This window comes from Gorilla gorilla, chromosome 9 (genome assembly GCF_029281585.2).
Source record: "Gorilla gorilla gorilla isolate KB3781 chromosome 9, NHGRI_mGorGor1-v2.1_pri, whole genome shotgun sequence".
Lineage (NCBI taxonomy): Eukaryota > Metazoa > Chordata > Mammalia > Primates > Hominidae > Gorilla > Gorilla gorilla.
In genome coordinates this window covers 51,543,537-51,561,676 of record NC_073233.2, presented here as the reverse complement: position 1 = coordinate 51,561,676, position 18,140 = coordinate 51,543,537, and the positions used below count along the sequence as shown (strand labels likewise).

The 18,140-nt window shown below is 49.6% G+C and overlaps 1 protein-coding gene across 9 annotated transcripts in view; it reads right to left on the bottom strand.

Annotated features, from left to right (window-relative positions):
- PRDM11 (PR/SET domain 11) overlaps positions 1–18,140 on the bottom strand; it is an 88,530-nt gene that overhangs the window by 38,750 nt on the left and 31,640 nt on the right. For 2 of the 9 annotated variants that reach the window (XM_019037500.4, XM_055354734.2), the window contains exons 1-4: positions 15,409–15,929; positions 14,691–14,815; positions 14,227–14,330; positions 13,453–13,715 (exon numbers count right to left, since the gene is read on the bottom strand). In XM_019037500.4, the coding sequence (XP_018893045.2) occupies positions 13,453–13,715; positions 14,227–14,330; positions 14,691–14,809 (486 nt within the window). In that variant the 5' untranslated portion in view covers positions 14,810–14,815; positions 15,409–15,929. The other 7 variants (XM_055354732.2, XM_004050987.4, XM_019037501.4 and 4 more) reach the window with 6 other exon arrangements.

Below are 18,140 nucleotides of genomic sequence, written 5' to 3'. Positions count from 1 at the left end.
TTGGACCCTTGGGGAAGAACTAGAGAAGCAGCTGTCAAGCAGACTGGCCTCAATCCCATCTCTTAGTTATGCCTTTTTATGAATGGTCTTGGGCAAGGGTAAGAGAGAGATCCAGGAGTATCTGGATCAGGAGTTTGCTGCCTATCTAGGGGGCAAAAAATGTAAACTGGAATGAGCCAGAGAGAAATCAGATAGAAATACACTTTAATTATCATGCTGCAGATTGGAAGAGTCTTCCAAGTTAACCTGGCAGAAGAACGTAGTTAACAGGGCTGACATGAAAAGCACCCCATGGAGCTGTTAAGTACACAACCCGCGCATCCATCCTGGGTAGCTCTCCCCAAATAACCACTGAAATGAACAAGAGATAGAAAAAAAGCAGAGCAAAACCCTCATGCTTCACAATGAGGTATCACTTCACATCCACTAGGATGGCTAGAATAAAAAAGTCAGAGAAAAACAAGGGTTGACAAGAATGTGGAGAAATCAGAGCCCTCATATACAACTGGTGGGAAAGCAAAATTGATCAGCTGCTTTGGAAAACAGCCTGGCAGATCTTCAAATGATGAAACCTTGAGTTACCATTCCACTCCTAGGTATTATGCCCGAAAGAAATAAAAACACGTGTCCGCATGGAAACTCGTACACAAATGTTTACAGCAGCATTATTCATAATAGCCAAAAGGCAGAGACTGTCCATCAATGGATGAAGAGATCAACAATATATGGAACATTTTTAGGCCATAAAAGGGAATGATACGGCCAGGTGTGGTGTCTTATGCCTGTAACCCCAGCACTTTGGGAGGCCAAGGTGGGTGGATCACTTGAGGCTAGGAGTTCAAGATCAGCCTGGCCAACATGCAAAACCTCATCTCTACTAAAGTACAAAAAAAAAAAAAAAAAAAAAAAAAAAAAAAAGAGCTGGGCATAGTGGTGTACACCTGTAATCCCAGCTACTTGGGAGGCTGAGGCAGGAGGATCACTTGAACCCAGGAGACAGAGGCTGCAGTGAGCCAAGATCGAGCTACTGCATTCCAGCCTGGGTGACAGAGAGAGATGCTGTCTCAGATAAAACAAAAAAAAAAAAGAAAGAAAGAAAAAGGGAATGATACATGCTGCCACACAGATGAACCTTGAAAACATGAAGTGAAGTGAAAGAAGCTTGTCACAAAGACCACATACTACATAATCTCATTTATATGAAAGGCCAGAATAGAAAAATCCATAGGGTCAGAAAGTAGATTAGTGGTTGCCTAGGGATGGGTGGGGGTGAGGGGTTGAAGATGTGGGTTAAGGGGATTGGAAGAGGGGAACGACAGCCAGAGGATACAGGATTTGATGAAACCGACTGTGATGATGGTTGCACATACCTGTGAATATAGTCAAAATCATTGAATCATACATTTTAAATGGGTGAATTATATAGTATGTGAATTACATCTCAATAAAGCTGTTAAAAAATAAAATCTGCCAAAGGTTCATTGTTACCAATCAAACAAGGAGAAGGGAACGATCTTACGTCCTACATATCCTATGCTTGAACAGTGACCCCTAAAGAAACAGGTTTCCATGCGAGTGGGAAGACCAGCAATGGGATGCCAGGAAGGCATTCTAGATATTCACATCTGAGGCCTGGAGATGATGAACTGGAGATCTAGTTAAAAGTCCTGGCCCCATAAATGACCTGTATAACCTTAAATAAGTAACGTGGCCTTTTAAGCCCCAGTTTCCCAATCTTTAAAAAGAAGATAATAACTATCCCACAGTACTGCTGTGAGATATACAAATCATTTAGTACTCAGTGAACAGCAGCTATTATTGTTGCTACTATTATTGTTGTTATTGTTGTTCATCAACCCTAACTAGCATCTTTGGAGGACCCACTGGGGTTTGGAGTGCTGAATTAGGTTCAGAGAGCCTAGTTCAACAAGAGCTCTCCTTGGGGAATTTTCAAACACCAAGAAACCCCAAATCCTCTGCGGCAAAGCCAGGAAGTTTACTAAAAATTAGTGTCTCTCAAACTAGGGTCTTTGGATATATTCTCAGGATCTGAATGTTTTCTCTAAGAATTTTTAATTCCATGTTTTCATTTAAAAAAATCAATATGCGGGAATCCTCATGAGATTTCTGCACCCGCAAGAGTACTGCATTTATGGCTGAGGTGGCATCCGTGTCAGATTGAAACCCTGGCCCCAGCTCTTCAGCCATCCGTACTACCTTTTGCCACAGGATTCTGAACTAGACTGTTTAACAGGCAGCCTGCACTTCTTTGCTCCTTGACCTTACGTTCAACTGTGAAATTGATGTAGCCAATGAGATATTAGCAAACATGATATGAGCAAAGTCTCAAAATGTAGAAAAGCTTCCCCAGGGAGCCCTTGCTCCTTCAGCTGGGGCCCAGAACAGACATGCTCCAAGTGTCTGGAGCAGACCTGGCTCCAGAGAGAGAAGCCAAGAACCCCCAGCAGCTGGAGGCCGGGCAGCCCAGCAAGCCCAGCTATGTCAGCCAAACTGCAGCCAACCAGCAGATACACAAGTAGAAATGAGGAACGGCAGCTGACCAGCAGATATGTGAGCAAGAGTAAATGATTGTCATTCTATGTCAGGGCTCAGCAAACTATGGCTTGTGGGCTAATTCCAGCCCACCACCTGTTTCTGCATGGCCCACCAGGCTAAGAATGATTTTTAAATTGTTGAAAATAAATCAAGAGAAAAACAATATTTCATGATGTGAAAATTATATGGAATTCAAACTTCAGTATATATAAATAAACTTTTATTGGAACATGGCACACTGATGGCTGCTTTTGCACCATGATGGCAGAATTGAGTCATTGAGACAGATGCTGTATAGTCTGCAAAACCTAAAATATTCACTATCTAGCCCTTTACAGAGAACACTTGCTGACCCTTGTTCTATGCCACTGGGTTTTGAGGTAGCTTGTTTTACCCCAACAGTTGACCATACAACCCCAATTATGACTACTTGCTATGAGCCAACAAAAAAAGAACAGATATAAACTTAATACGTAAATGTTGCACTCCGGCAAAGCAAAGGCCAAGACACATCATGGCAGTTGCAATAACAAAGATAGATGGGTGTGATGGCACACTCCTGTGATCGCAGCTACTCTGGAGGCTGAGGCAGGAGGATGGCTTAAGTCCAGGAGTTTGAGGTTATAGTGAGCTATGATCTTGCCATTGCACTCAGCCTGGGCAATAGAGTAAGTTCCCATTTCTAAATAAATAAATAAATACATACATAAATAAAAGATTTCCCAGTGTTTCAAATAGAGACAAATAGTAGGAAAGTAAAGATATCACACTGCACACAAAAGTACAGGCATTCCAAACTCCAAAGACTCTTGCTGTGTCTCAGTAGTCACTACGATATTCGCCTTATAAATAGCAATTTTGATTCAGTGACACATCATCAACTACCCCATTAGAATGACTTTGTTAATGTGTATTATGTTGAGGTTTCTGTAGTTAATTTTATATGTGTAAACTTGTTTTGGCTTTACAGTTGTTTAAAAGTTATAAGCACAAGACACTTAGTGTTTACCAAGCTATATGTTTATACCTTTTTAAGTAACATGAAAATAAAATTAATGTGACATGAAGACTCCAGGAACATTAAAAATCACCTGAACTTAACACTGTTCAGGTGTGAGAAACACAACTACAGTAGAATGGACTGGAAAGCCAAGAAATAGAGGAGGTCAGGTTAGGAGCTGGTCTGTACTGGAAATATTATACAGGTTCAGAATAATTTTTCATGTTCTACTTTTGCTCTGATACAATAGATGTACAGACTTGGCTCCAGCCAGAACTGGTTCATGAGCATACTACATTTTCCCGGGGAAATCTTTGGTTTGGTTTGTGATTCAATAACTAAACTACCAGCACTTATAAAACAGCTACACAAGCTGAGCCCATTTAATGCTTCTGATATTCAGAATCTTTGGATTGAGGTATTCATTTTTACTCCTGGAAAAGCTGATATTGAATCAATAGTGTTTTATGATCCATTGCATCTGAGAACACAAGAAAAGTGACTTTCACTCTAGTCTCATCTTCCACTTTTCCTTCTAAGCACACTTGGTACCTCTGTTATACCCTAATATTAATACCATCCCCACTTGACTGTTACGTGTGTGCCCCAGGGCCTTTGTAAATTCCATGACCACTGCTATGCTGCGTCCCCTCAGTTTCTGACATGGTAGGGCATTTGCATCAACTCATCCATCCCTCCCTCAAAACCTAGTTTGGCTAATGAGAACACATGGACACAGGGAGGGGAACGTCACACACGGGGGCCTGTTGCGGGGGTGGGAGGTGAGGGGAGGGAGAGCATTAGGACAAATACCTAATGCATGGGAGGCTTAAAACCTAGATGACGGGTTGTTAGGTACAGCAAACCACCATGGCACGTGTATACCTATGTAATAAACCTGCAGGTTCTGCACATGTATCCCAGAACTCAAAGTAAAATAAAATAATAATAATAGTAATAATAATAATAATAAAACCTAGTTCGGCTTAGAAGCAAGGACACCCCAGTAGCAACTGCACACCTACCATTCAGAGATTTTGGCTCCTAAACACCATTTCCCACTGAAAGGAATCACAGCTCCTACGAGAGACAGTGGGAATATCTTTTTGTGCCAGAAAGTAAGGAAAAAGTGCTAAGACAATGATGGGAATGTGTCGAAAGAACAAGGAGCCAGTTTGAAAGCGTTCCCACTGGCCAAATCTAGGGCAATTTAAACATCAAAATGAATAATGACAGACATGGATTCCAACACATTGAATAAAAAAAGAATTCATGTTCATACGAATACTAAAAATAGCTTTAAATGAGGATTGAGTGGGGGTGAAGGTTGAGCACTATTTTTTTTAAACAGAAGAATGTCAAATAATAAAGGTAGAAGAGAAAAAATGGAAAAATCATTTTAACCATGAATAATAATTGAACAGACAAGAATCATCAATAGTTGTTAAAACCATTGAGTAAAAGACAAGACAAACTGCCACCAGGTGCCTCCTGATGGCACACCATGAGGAAGACCTAACATTGCTTGTGCCAAAAAGCTGTAATCGGAATCCACCATGAAGAAACAATCAGACAAATCTAAACTGTGGAACATTATGCAAACAACTAGCCTGAACTTTTCAAAAGTATCAATATCACGAAGAGAAAAAACAATACAGGGGAGACTTTTCTAGAATAAAGGAGACTAATGAGATGTGACAACTAAATGCAATGTGTGATACCTGCACGGGTCCTGGATGGGGAAAAAACCACAAAGGATGTTACTAATGGCAATTGGGGAAATCTGAATATGAACTATAGCTGAGACAGTATTGTATCCATGTCAAATTTCCCGGGCGTAATCATTATATGGTGGTTAAATAGCTCAGGGGTCAGCCAACTATGGCTGTAGGTCAAATCCAGTCCCCACTGTCTGTTTTTATACAGCCTGCAAGCTAAGAATCACGTTGCATTTTTTTAATGACTAAAAAATTATTTTTATGTAATTTTATTTCTATGACTTTCAAATTTCATTTGAAATAATATGCAATTCAAATTTCAGTGTTCATATAAAGTTTTATTGAAACATAGCAACACTCATTCATTCATGTATCATCTATGACTGCTTTTGCAGTGCAATGGCAGAGTGGAGTAGTTATGACAGAGGCTGCACAGTCCATAAAGCCTAAAGTATTTACCAGGTAGCCTTTAAAAAAAAAAAAGTTTGCTCACCCTGGTATAGAAGAACACCTTGCTCTTAGGAATTCGGCTGAAGTGTTTCGAGGTAAAGTGTCACGATGTCTCTGTAACTATATCTCAAACAGTTCAGAAAAAAAAAAAAGAATGTGTGGCCGGGCGTGGTGGCTCATGCCTGTAATCCCAGCACTTTGGGAAGCCAGGGCGGGCAGATTGCCTGAGCTCAGGAGTTGGCGATCAGCCTGGGTAACACAGTAAAACCCCATCTCTACTAAAATACAAAAAAATTAACCAGGCGTGGTGGTGTGCACCTGTAGTCCCAGCTACTTGGGAGGCTGGGGCGGTAAAATTGCTTGAACCTGTGAGGTGGAGGTTGCAGTGAGCTGAGATCATGGCACTGCACTCCAGCCTGGGTGATAGAGTGAGACTCTGTCTCAAGAAAAAAAATGTGTGTGTGTGTGTGTGTGTGCGCGCGCGCACGTGTGTGTAGGTGGTGTAAGTGTAGAAAGAGAGATAAAGCAATGGGTATAAAGTGTTAGCAATAGATGAATCTACAGACAGGTGTGAGGGTATTCATTACACTATTCTTGCAACTTTTCAACCGAGTTTGCAACTTTCAAAATAAAGAGTAGAAATTAACAAGCAAGCATGAAAAGCACCTGCTCATGCATGCTCACACACTGCACGACTACCCTGTCTCAAATGCCCCTTTTCTTTCTTCTCGAACAAACCTGTTACTCCTCACTTCTCTGAGCATCCCCGAACTTGGTAACACCTGCCTGTCCCCACCACATGTCATGGCACTGCAACTGTCTGCTTATTTCATCTAGCTAAGCACTCAGGATCTCTCAGAGGCTATTCTGGAGGATGTGCCATGAGCTCTGGCACGTCCACTTTCAAGTTTTAAAAGAAATCGTCAATTTACTATAAAAGCTGAAATGGGAAACACTAAAACACCACTTCATATCTGCTTCTCCCCAGAACGGTAGCAGTCTGGCAGGTGGGGAGGCTGCCTCGCACGGAGTGGACAATTCTATCACACAGTGTCCTCTTTATAAGGGCCCCTGGGCTATCCAGTATCAGCGCCCAGAAGGGCGGACCTCCTCAGGAGCTCCCTGGTCCTTTTCACATTATGGACAGAATGTACCAGCTACTCTCCCAGTGGCTGCCAGATTTGGAGCCTGTATAGCTAAAAGTGCAGATAGAGGTCATTATAGTATGCATTTTTAGCTTCATTCCTGGCTTCACTTAGGGTCTCCACCCTTGTTTTCCTTTCTTCTCTCTCCCCCAGTTTTAATATGCTATTGTGGTATATTTTATGTATACTGCTAGGCAACCCTAAATCCCTTCTGGAACAAGTCAAGGTCTGAACGAAAAACTTACACAGAAACCCTGTGCTGGCGGCTGGGTGTGGTGGCTCAAGCCTGTAATCCCAGCACTTTGGGAGGCTGAGGTGGGCGGATCACTTGAGGTCGGGAGTTCAAGACCAGCCTGGCCAACATGGAGAAACCCCGTCTCTACTAAAAATACAAAATTGCCTGTAATCCCAGCACTTTGGGAGGCCGAGGTGGGCGGATCACGAGGTCAGGAGATCGAGACCACGGTGAAACCCCATCTCTACTAAAAACACAAAAAATTAGCCGGGCGCAGTGGCGGGCGCCTGTAGTCCCAGCTACTCGGGAGGCTGAGGCAGGAGAATGGCGTGAACCCGGGAGGCGGAGCTTGCAGTGAGCCGAGATTGCACCACTGCACTCCAGCCTGGGCGACAGAGCGAGACTCCGTCTCAAAAAAAAAAAAAAAAAAAAATACAAAATTAGCTGGATGTGGTGGCGCATGCCTGTAATCCCAGCTACTAGGGAGGCTGAGGCAGGAGAATTGCTTGAACCCAGGAGGCAGAGGTTGCGGTGAGCTGAGATCGTACCACTGCACTCCAGCCTGGGCAAGGAGAGCAAAACTCCATCTCAAACAAACAAAACAAACAAACAAAAAATCCCATGTTGGCTTCCTCTGTCTTCTGCCTCTTTACCAAACCACATGGCTGCACAGCACCCCCAAATGCATCATGCCAGCAGCATGGTTCCTGGCCTGCAGTGTCTGAGGGTAGCCTGGGTGATCTTGGCAATGAATTACAGCATTTATAATTTCCAATAGGATGAAAAAGCAGAGGAAGGGGCATGTCTTTCCTAGACAGGCAGAGGTGAGTGTCCAACTCCTGCCAAGTCAGCCAGGCCACGAAGGAGAGTTGTGGAGTGGAAATGGCCATTCGGTCCATTATGACCCAGGCCCATGCCTTGTACCACTCTGCCCAAAGTCAGGCCAGCTTTCCTCCAGGTTAAGCTAAGACAAAGAGGGAACTTGTGCTGGGCAGGAAGAGTGAGTAGAATAGAGTCTACCCAGGCAAGGAGGTAAGAAGAGGTGTGCTAAGTAAGGGAGGCTAGAGGGCCAAGAGGCGGAATGAGAGGGTAGGTTCTGGAGTCAGACTGCACAGGTTTGAACCCCAGCTCAGTGACTCACCAGCTGTTTAGCTTTGTGCAGAATGACTCATCCTCTCCAGGCCTCAGTTTTCTCAGCTGTGCAATGGATGGAATAATACCTATGTCACAGGAGCGTTGTTAGGATCAGATGAGATTATGCTATAAAGCACTGAGCACAGACCCAGACACATAGTAAGTGCTCAATAAACATTAACAGCTATGCTTGTCATGACCACCACCATCATTTCTACAGAGTAGAGTGCACATACTGAGGGAGTGCGGAGGGAAACGTGTTGTGCTGAATGGGGGCCAGAGCTTTTGCAGGCAGGCAGAAGGTCCAAAGAAGATGATATCCAGTATGGCTTTGGGACAGGACTTGACAAATGAGGGCAGTTTATTTAGGATATGGGGCTTCCAGATCTTGGTCCAAAAATCAGCACCACTGTTCACCCCACCTTCCCCATACTCTCCCACCATTTGGCCTACCCATCAGCAGAGCAGGCAGAGCCATTCCTCACGCCTGCTTTTCCCCAGTGGAGGCCAAAAACCCATGCCCAACACACACACACATACACACACACACACACGAACTTTTCTTGAGCCACTTTAAGCATCTGGTGGCTCTAGGCCTTCAATGTCTCTCACCTCTTGGCTTCCCAAAGGTCAAAGCCCCCACATGGCCTTGCAGCCTCTAACCACTGCCTCCCTGTGCCTATCTGCTGGCTGCTGGCTGCAGCTAAGGCCCTAGGAAGAAACCTCAGAGGGAATAACCTCCAGGCCACCAGTCCCACCGCCTGAACTGAGGCCACGCCTACTCGTGACTGGTGGAGCTAGGCTAGAACCAGGTTGCAAACACCAGGGCCTTCTATTCCTCCTTTCCTCTCACTGTAGACCTGTGCCAGGCAGCCAACCTGGGAAAGTTCATCTGCTTTAAAGATTCTCAACTTTCCATGGCTGGGCTGTCCCAAGGTACAGACTCTAGCAGCTGCAGAAAGGGATCCTAATAGCCATTCCTTGAGCACAGTCCTAGATTTTTTCTCCTGCAATTTTCCAATAGGCTGTGAAGCCATAGGCTTCCTCTGTTGAACGTCTATCCATCCTTCAAGACAAGATCCATCTCCAATCTGCCCTGTTGAAACCAATCCCCCTCTCCCTACTGCTACAGCCCTCTGCAGCACTGCGGTCACCAAGCAATACTCTGCCTCTGTATTACTTGGTTGGGAATAAGCTTCCTCCCCTCCTATCCACCATGGCCCCTGCTCCTCATAACTGAACCACAGGCTCCATAAGAACAGAGAGCAAACCTCACGCATCCCTGTTATCCCTAGAGCTCCCTGCTCAGGACCTAGTGCTCCGGAGTTGCTCTGTGTATGTGAGGTTGGGTTGAACCTGGACACATAACCAAAACTGGCTCAGGGTAGCTATTAACTGCTCCACCCCATTAGCAATGTCTCCCAATAAGGGAAGTCCTCACATGGTGGAGGGACACTATCTTTGAAGGAACCCAAGGTCTACTGTGGACCAGCTATGGGAGTCCTGTGTTTCCTCATCAGAACAAGAGGGGCAGCAACCCCCACCCTATGGACTGTTTCGAGGAAGAGTATGAGATGCCAGAGGTGTCCAGTATGCACCTGGCATATAACAATTGCTCAGTGGGCAACCAGACTTTTAAAACAAGCCATGCACCCTTGCTAGTTCCCTCTCCTCACCTCCCACTGACACCTTAATCCACGGCAATCTGGCTTCCGCCTATGAGACTGCTCCTGCCAAGGGGGCCAAGGAGACTTCCTACTGTCTCCTCCTACCGCTCCATGCCTCCTCAACTCCTCTCCCTCCAAGGATTCCTTAAACTCATATTCCAAAGGAAATGCCTCTTCTCTCCTCCCCAAGCACCTTTTCTGTAGGAAATGCCCTCCCTTCTCCGGGCTTCAGCTGCATTAATTTATATACTTAGTTTTCCCTGTCATCCCAGCATCTCTCTACTGCAGAGCCACACACACCAGAGTGCTCTGGACAGCTCCCCTGAGCATCTCATGGGCACCAGGAACTCTACTCATCCCAAGCAGAACTCACCTTCTCTGATCTCCTCGATTTCAGGCCACCTCACTCCACCTCCCTGCATATTTTAGTAGATGTCCCCCAACAAACACAAAAGCCTCCTATATGAGTTCCCTGTTGCTCCTGTAATAAATTGCCAATAAACTGCCAAAACCACAGTGGCTTAAAACAACACACATGTATTACCTTATAGTTCTAGAGGTCAGAAGTTCTACAATCAAGGTGTTGGCAGGGCCACATTCTTTCGGGAAGCTCTGGGAGTTAATGTGTTTCTTTGACTTTTCTGGCTTCCAGAAGCTGCCTGCATCCCTTGACTCCCGGCTCCTTACTCTATCTCGAAGGCCAGCAGAGCAGCATCCTCCAATCCCTTTCTCTCTGACTCTGAGCCTCCCACCTCCCTCTTATTAAGATGCCTGTGATTACACTGGGCCCACCCAGATAATCCAAGATCATCGCTCCCATCTCAAGATCCTTAACTTAATCACGTGCAAAAAATCCCTTCTGCCATGAAGACAGTATATTTACAAGTTCTAGGGATTAGGACAGGGACATTTTTGGGGGGACATTATGTGGCCTACTATACCTAACTATCTCTGTCTGCTCTAATCCTCTGGGCTAACCCTGTAGGGACAGAAATGATGCTGATCCACCCCCTTTTTTGTCCAGTGTCTCCAAGTGAACCCTCTGAGGTGATGTAAAAGGTTAGGAATCATGCCTTATCTCTACTCTACACTCAAGCACTTCAGCAGAACCCCTCCCTTGGCTTTTTGAGGATGCTAAAGTCTTTCTAATGAACAAACTCTCTTGACCACACACCCTCCCACCTCACTCTTATCTTTCTCCTCCACTTCTGATCTCATCTGTAACCAAACTTCTAGGAAATGACTATGCCTGGTCACCTCCATGCTAATCAGGTTCTACCCCCATCACTCTCCAGCAGGGTTTCTGCAGATAACTCTTGGTTATGAGGGACTATTCTGTCCATTGTAAAATGTTTACAGTAATCCTGGTCTCCAGCTGCTAGATGCCAGCAGCTTACCCCTATGCTGAGCTGTGACAACCAAAAGGTCTCCAGACATTGCCCAATGTCTGGGGACAGGAGGCTGGGCTGCAAAATTGCCTCAGGTTCAGACCCACTGCTTTCTACAATAGCTCTTGCTAAAGTCACCCATGGCTTCCCTGGTAGTAAATCCACGGGACACTTTTCAGTCTTTCTGGTTGGTTTCTCAGCAGCACTTGGCACTGACAGCCATTGTGGCCCGGAGAACCTCTCTTCTCCCCTGACTTCCAGGTCACCCACTCTCCTGGTTTCCCTCCTACCTCTCTGGCTGCAAACCTTCTCTGTCTCCTTTGCAGGATCAAGCTCCCCTTCTAGACCATGAACTGCTAAAGTCCCTCAAAGCTTGCTCACAGGCCTTTCCACCTTTCACTCAGCACATTCTCCCTAGGTTCTGCGCTCCACACCCACTCCCCCACTGACCACCCATGCACAGGTGACTCACTAAGCAACATCTCCAAGCCTCCTCTCCAAGCTTCAGACCCATATATCCAACTGCCTACTTGACATCACCACTTGGATATCTTGTTGTTACTCCAAACTCAACAAGTCCCAAACCCAAATCATGATTTGTCCCTCAACCCAGTCCCCTTCCAGCCTCCTCCATTTCTCAGAGAAAGACACCATTAACGACCTGTTGGGAGACTGCAGATGTCCTTGATACCTCCTGCTCCCTTCCTTAGGCCAGTTAGTCTATGTCTAAGTCAGAGCTCTCCTCTCTGATACAGTTCACAAAGCAGTTCATTTGGCTCCAAGTCTTTGCCCCAACCCCAGCCCAGTCTTCCACCATTGCCGACTACAGAACTCCCACACGCTCTACCTGGGGAAAGGGGTGTGGGTACCCATTCTTGACCAGCACCCCTGAGCTCAATCAGTTCTCCAGGCTGTAGCCAAAGTCATCTTTTCAAAACATAAATGTGACCAAGTCACTCCCCCAACTCCTACATTATTAAAAGGACAGAAGTCCTAATTTGGTCCACTGGGCCCTACAAAATCAAGCCTCCATCATCTCCAGGCCCCTGTGTGTGCTGCACTCCAGGCACACTGACCTTCATCCAGTAGCTCAGATGTACCATGCTCTCCTGCCACAGGGCCTTTGCTCTTGCTGTCCAAGGCATCTGGATGCACCTCTCCAATCTTCACCTGGTAGGCATTCACCTCCTTCAATCACAGCTCAACTAGCAGGAAGCCTTCTCTGACATCTACCCATATTACCTCCCCTGGTTGTTCACTTTTTCCCAGTCTCACTGTTTCTCCATCACCCTCAGAGTTATTATTTGACATGGATTTGTCTTAGTCTTTGATTAATTCTATCTTTCCCACAGAGAACTCCATGAAGGCAGGATTTATCTGATTGCCTTATCTGGCCCACCACTGTATTTCCAGGGCCAGCCTAGTGCCTGGCACAAAGGAAATACTCAAGAAGTGTTTTTGTAGTGAATAAGGATCTTCTTACCCTCTAGAATGCTTTTCTCTATTACCCCACACTCCCCTATCTCTGTCTAGTAGCTCAAGCTTGATTCCTTAAAGTTGCTTTGGTAACCCTTCCTCCTCATACCCTTGAAAACCCCTCTTCCTCATCTTTGCAACCCATCTATTGATAGTACCCTGTGTTGCAACTGATATCACATGTGTACCTGCTTGTTCAATGCCTGTCTTCCTACCAGATCGTCTGCTCCCTGAGGGCAGGAACCATGTCTGTCTTGTTGAAGGGTTTACCCCCAGCACCTAGCCCAGAGCCTGATATTACTGGTTTGGAAGTGGGAAGTCATGCTCTGCATCCCCAAAGGCCAGCTCCGAGTCACCCACTCTAGAAGATCGGTTGGTTCAATACTGCCCAATGGTCCACCAGACACACACATGAGGATTCATCGGGAAATTGCCCTGAGTTCTGCTTGGTGATTTCCTGATCTGCTGACTACTGCCAGGTGGGTGCTCTCAGCATTGCCCTTGGACACCAAGCATTGCAGCCACTCAGCTGGGGCCAGGGGACAGCAAGATCCATCATCGACAGGTCCAGAAGTGATGGTAGAAAAGTTCTGGGGCCAAGCTGGGCCAGTATGGCTCCCCCTGGTGGTTTCCTTCCATGTTCCTTGGCAACCTCTCCCATGAATAGCCCAGGGCACACTCACCAGCCAGGAGAAGAAGCCAGCTGATTTGTCCTGGGTGGAGATCTGCCCCTCATAGGGGCCGAAGATGTGGCCCTTGGGGATGACCTCGTTTACACATCGCACGTCACTCTCTCCACTAGTGTCCTTGACCACCTCTATGCCCTGTGGGATGGTGAGCGCCGCCCGGTCTGGGATGCCCACGGGCACCGGTGTGTCAGACACAAACACCGGGGGGCCATGGTTTGGGCATTCATCCACGAAGTACTCCTGGCAGGACTCACAGACTGGAGGGATGGAAAGAGAAGGGAGGGCCTCAGTTGTTGCAGGGAGGTAAGACCCCCATGGGGGAGGTAGAGGGGCTGACAGGAGGCCCACTCGTGGACAGCCAGCTGCAGGCCCCAGGGTCATCAGTAGCAATAACCCATACTCTCCCTGGGGGCTCCAAGAACAGGCCTGCCTACGTCAAGGAGGCCAGCGGCTCCCTTTGTCTCAAGTTTTAAAAAACTGGAAGAAAGAGCCTGGCTTTGGAGTCCAAGTGCAACTGTACCCCTTTGGGCCAGAGGACTCGAGGCGCGGGATACTTAACCCTCACCAAGACTCAGTGTGCTATCTGGAAAATGGGGCCAACAATAGCCATTTGGATGGCTAATGATGATGACGAACCAAGGCCTGGACCTGGGCCTGGTATATTGCAGGTGAGGACCTATCTTAGTAGCATTGTTGTGAATTCCCTAGCCAGGAATGGGGCGATGGGGGTGAAGGGAGGAGCAGCCCAGAGCCCCAAGCTCCACTTACACCAGAAGTCCACTTGCTGGAAGCTTTTGGGCACGATGAGGTCGCGCTTCCCCTTCAGTTTCTTGGGGTCAACTTCCATGGCCGAGGAGTCCGGTCTCCTAGAGCTGGCCAGGGCAGAGGCCCGCAAAGAAAGCAAAGAAGTCATCAGAGAGTGAGAGCCCAGTGGGGACAAAAGTTGGGGACCTGGCCAGGAGACTGAGAAGATGTGGGGTGGGCAGAGGAGTCCCAGCCAGCCTGCTGTTCAGTGCAGGAGGTGGTGGAAAAACTGGAGGCTTGAGATGCGAGCACAGACCTCCCTAGGCCACTGCTTGGATTTTTCTAGAGCCTGCGCCCAGGAGCTGCCGGGAGCAGGGTAAGGGAAGGTGGGCAAGGAGTGAGAACGTTTCCCAGGGTTCCCAACCAACCGAACCCAGGCACCTCCCACTCCCACTTCTCCCTCTCCAGTTCCCACACAGGGGCCTCACCAGGGCTGGCCATACTCCTGGTCTCGGAGTGGTGAGCAGACCTCCGTCTTCACCACCGTCACCATATCCCCCACGGCTGCATTGGTCTGGGCCAAGCACTCCTTCATGTTCTCGGTCATTCTGTCCTGGGACGCAGGAGGTGGGACCAGCACAGGAAGAGGATCAAAGAAACAGGGGAAGAGGAGTGAGTGGCGGAGAGGGCAAGTGGGGGTCTCGCGGAGTCTGGTTACCCTCCCTGCCATCCCCAGAGGAAGCACTTGAGAACACAGACAACAAAAACAGCTGTAGCCCGGCCAAGAGGAAATGCCATTTCTATCCCGGGCTGGTCCTGGGGACGACTGGAGCCACCAGCCCCATGGGGTCAGGAGCCTAGAGCAGCTCAGGCCAGGAGGCCGCGCTGGGAAGCATAGCCTGGACCCCTAGACCAAAGGGCAAAGGGCAGGAGGATCCCACATGAGCCTGGGCGCAAAACTGCAAAGGGGAGAAGGGAGGGTTCACAACTGAAGCCCAACTTGGGCCAAGGGGTAGTGGGCGGACTGAATGGGCCCTCAGCGCCTGGCAGGGCAGCCCCTCACCCTGGGACTGCCGGGAGCGCAGCCAGGCCCCTTTGCCAGCTCAGAGCAGGTACGGGCAGGGCCTGGGGGCGCTGGCGAGGGCCAGCCAGGGCTCCAGCCCCACCCCACTCTCTCAAGGGGACACTCCCCAGCCCGCCGCTTACCGCCCTCCACCACCGCGCCGGGCTTCAGCCCCTCCCTCGGCACCCCGGGGTCCTCATGCCAAACCCGGGGACACTCTTCGGGGCCAGGGTGGCACGCAGCTGGGGCTGGGACCGCGCTGGGCCCCGGGACTGGGCGAGCGGCGTGTGTGACTCACTACCCGGGGCCCCGCTGGCCACACCCCTGCTCCTCGGCTAATCAGCCCCCTGCTCCCCACCGGGGCCCCAAAGCCGGCGGCGGCGACTGGGAGGGGTGCGGGGAAACGTGACGGCCTGCCCCCTCCTCCGAGCCAGCAGGGCCGGGGGCGCGCAGTGGGGAAGGGGAGGGCTGCCCAGGCCGGGCGCGCCGCCCCCTGCCCCGTGGCCGCCCCGTCTCGGGCCGGTGTGCGCTGCGGCCGGGGCGGGCGCGGGCGGGCTCTCCCCCTCTCGCCAGCCTTCCCGGCGGGGAGCTCCCTGCCCGGCCCGGCCCGCCCGGCCCTGCCCAGCGCCCGCCCCCCGCCCGCCAGGCCCGGCATTCCTTGCGGGGGCATGTGGCTTCTTGCCGGCCCTGGGGGCACGCAGTTGGCTGGCGGCCGGGAGGGGGGCGCGCAGGGAGCCGGAGGAAGCGGGCGCCCGGGCGGGGCGGCGGGAGAGGGCGCAGCGGGGGGTCGCTCCGGGTCGGGCGGTGGACGCATTCCAGGGCCTCCCACGGGGCCCGACGCGCACTCGGCCCGGGGGGCGCCAGGGCTGGGTGACAGCGCCGCGGAGGCCAGGCGGGTATCCCCAGCCTCCGAGCTGCCTTGGTGTGGCGGCGACGACAGGGCCTGCGCTGCCACCCGTGCGGACACCGGACACCCGCTCGCTCAGCCGCGGCCGCACCTGCACCGCCCGGGGCGCCTGCCACTCTACTGCCTCCTGGCTGCGTTATGCCAGGGACTCCCCGCTGGGTGCTCGACCGACCTCAAAGCCTGTGGGATGGCCCCCTGCCTCCTGTGAGGGCGCAGGAATTGGGGCCTGGAAGATGTCAAGCGACTTGCCCAAGGTCATGCAGACCACGCCCGATGGCTGCTTAGTAAATTGGAAACTGGCTGAACCCCCAGATTCAAGTGTTTCAAGTTGGCTTCACCATGCAGTATCCTCAGTCCAGTCCTCTACCGAACAATCGCTGGGATCACCCTTAAGTGGGTTCAGGTCCCAGCTCAGAAGTCCAGCTGCCAGGTAGGAGCAAGGCCCTGTGGATTTGTGAAGGATCCCTGAACACCTGCTGCCCTGAGGAACTCTCACTGGGATGGGCAGTACCCCCCACCATACATCCTGGGGCGGAGCCTCAGTGGTTAGGTGCCTGGGCACTGGACAGGCAGTGCCTGAGTTCAAATCCCACTGATGGGCAGTGTGATCCTGGGCAGGTGTTATGGACCCCACTCCCCTTCATATGTTGAAGCCCTCAGCCCCAGAGTATCTGTATTTGCAGATGGGGCTGTGAGGAGCTGATCAAGATTAATTGAGGTCATAAGGGTTAGGTGCCCTTATAAGGAGAGGAAGACACACCAGGGCCCTCTCCACCATGAGGACACATCCAGAAGGCAGCCATCCACAAGGCGGAGTGCCACCACCAGGAACCAATAGGCTGGCATTCTGATCTTGGACTTCCTAGGCTCTAAAACCGTGAGAAATAAATGGCTGTTGTTTAAGCACCCCCATCTACGGTATTTTGTCATGGCAGCCTGAGATGACTAATACAGCAGGTTATCTAACTTCTCTGTGTTCTCATTTCTTCATCTAGAAAATGTGGCTAATAATAGATTCTATCACAGACATAGCTGTATTCAGTGGACACAGATGAGTGTGGAGGGGCCAGTCTCTGCACATCCCACTAAAGAATGCTGATCAGGAAGATGAGTGCTAGTGACATCATCAAGGGGTGGCTTCGAATTCTCTCCATTGGCTGGGATTTATTTTTTTTAAGTCAGTCATTTGGAAACTCTGACGCTTTATTGGAACGGACTGCTGAGGACTGCTTTGCATGGGGCTCCCTTGCTCTGGCCCCTCTGCCCTCCACAAGCCCCACCTGTATGCCATTCTCCATCCTGCCATGGGGCCTGTGAACTTGCTGTGTCCTAGCCTGCAGAACACCTGGGGAACTCCTATCCAGACTTCAGACCTCACTGCCCCCCTCCAACTGCCACCAAAAACACCCTCTCCTAGCCCCATGTCACACTTCATGGCAGTGTGACATGTATAACCGTCTTTTGTTAGCAGGATTACTTGATTAATATCTGTTTCCCTTAATAGACTGTAAGCTCCCCGAGGGCAGGGTGCAGGCCACCATTGAACTGCCAGCCCCTGTAACAGTGCCTGGCATCAGGGCCAAGACTAGGGAAAGACAAGCCAGGCACTAGGAGGCTTTCACTCTGAGGGTCATACGCTTGCAGGACTGGCACCTGAGAGTGAGAACCTCTTTCAGTTTTGCACCCTGAGAACCTTGCTTGGCTGACTCTCCACTTTGCCCAGCACACAGCATATTCTCAGTAAATATTCACCAAATGTTCCCCTTCATATCTCACTGGTCCCTCTGATATGTCCCACTGGTCCCATTGGGAATCTCAACTCTGAAAGAGACGTCAGCAGGAAAAACAGGGTGGGGGTTTGATTCCCTATGGAGCTCTCTTCCAGTGATCTCCGCCAGGCAGAGCAGGTAGTGAGAGATGCTGGCAGGGTGGGCACTGAAGGGTGCAGAGGTGCACTGGGGGGTAGGA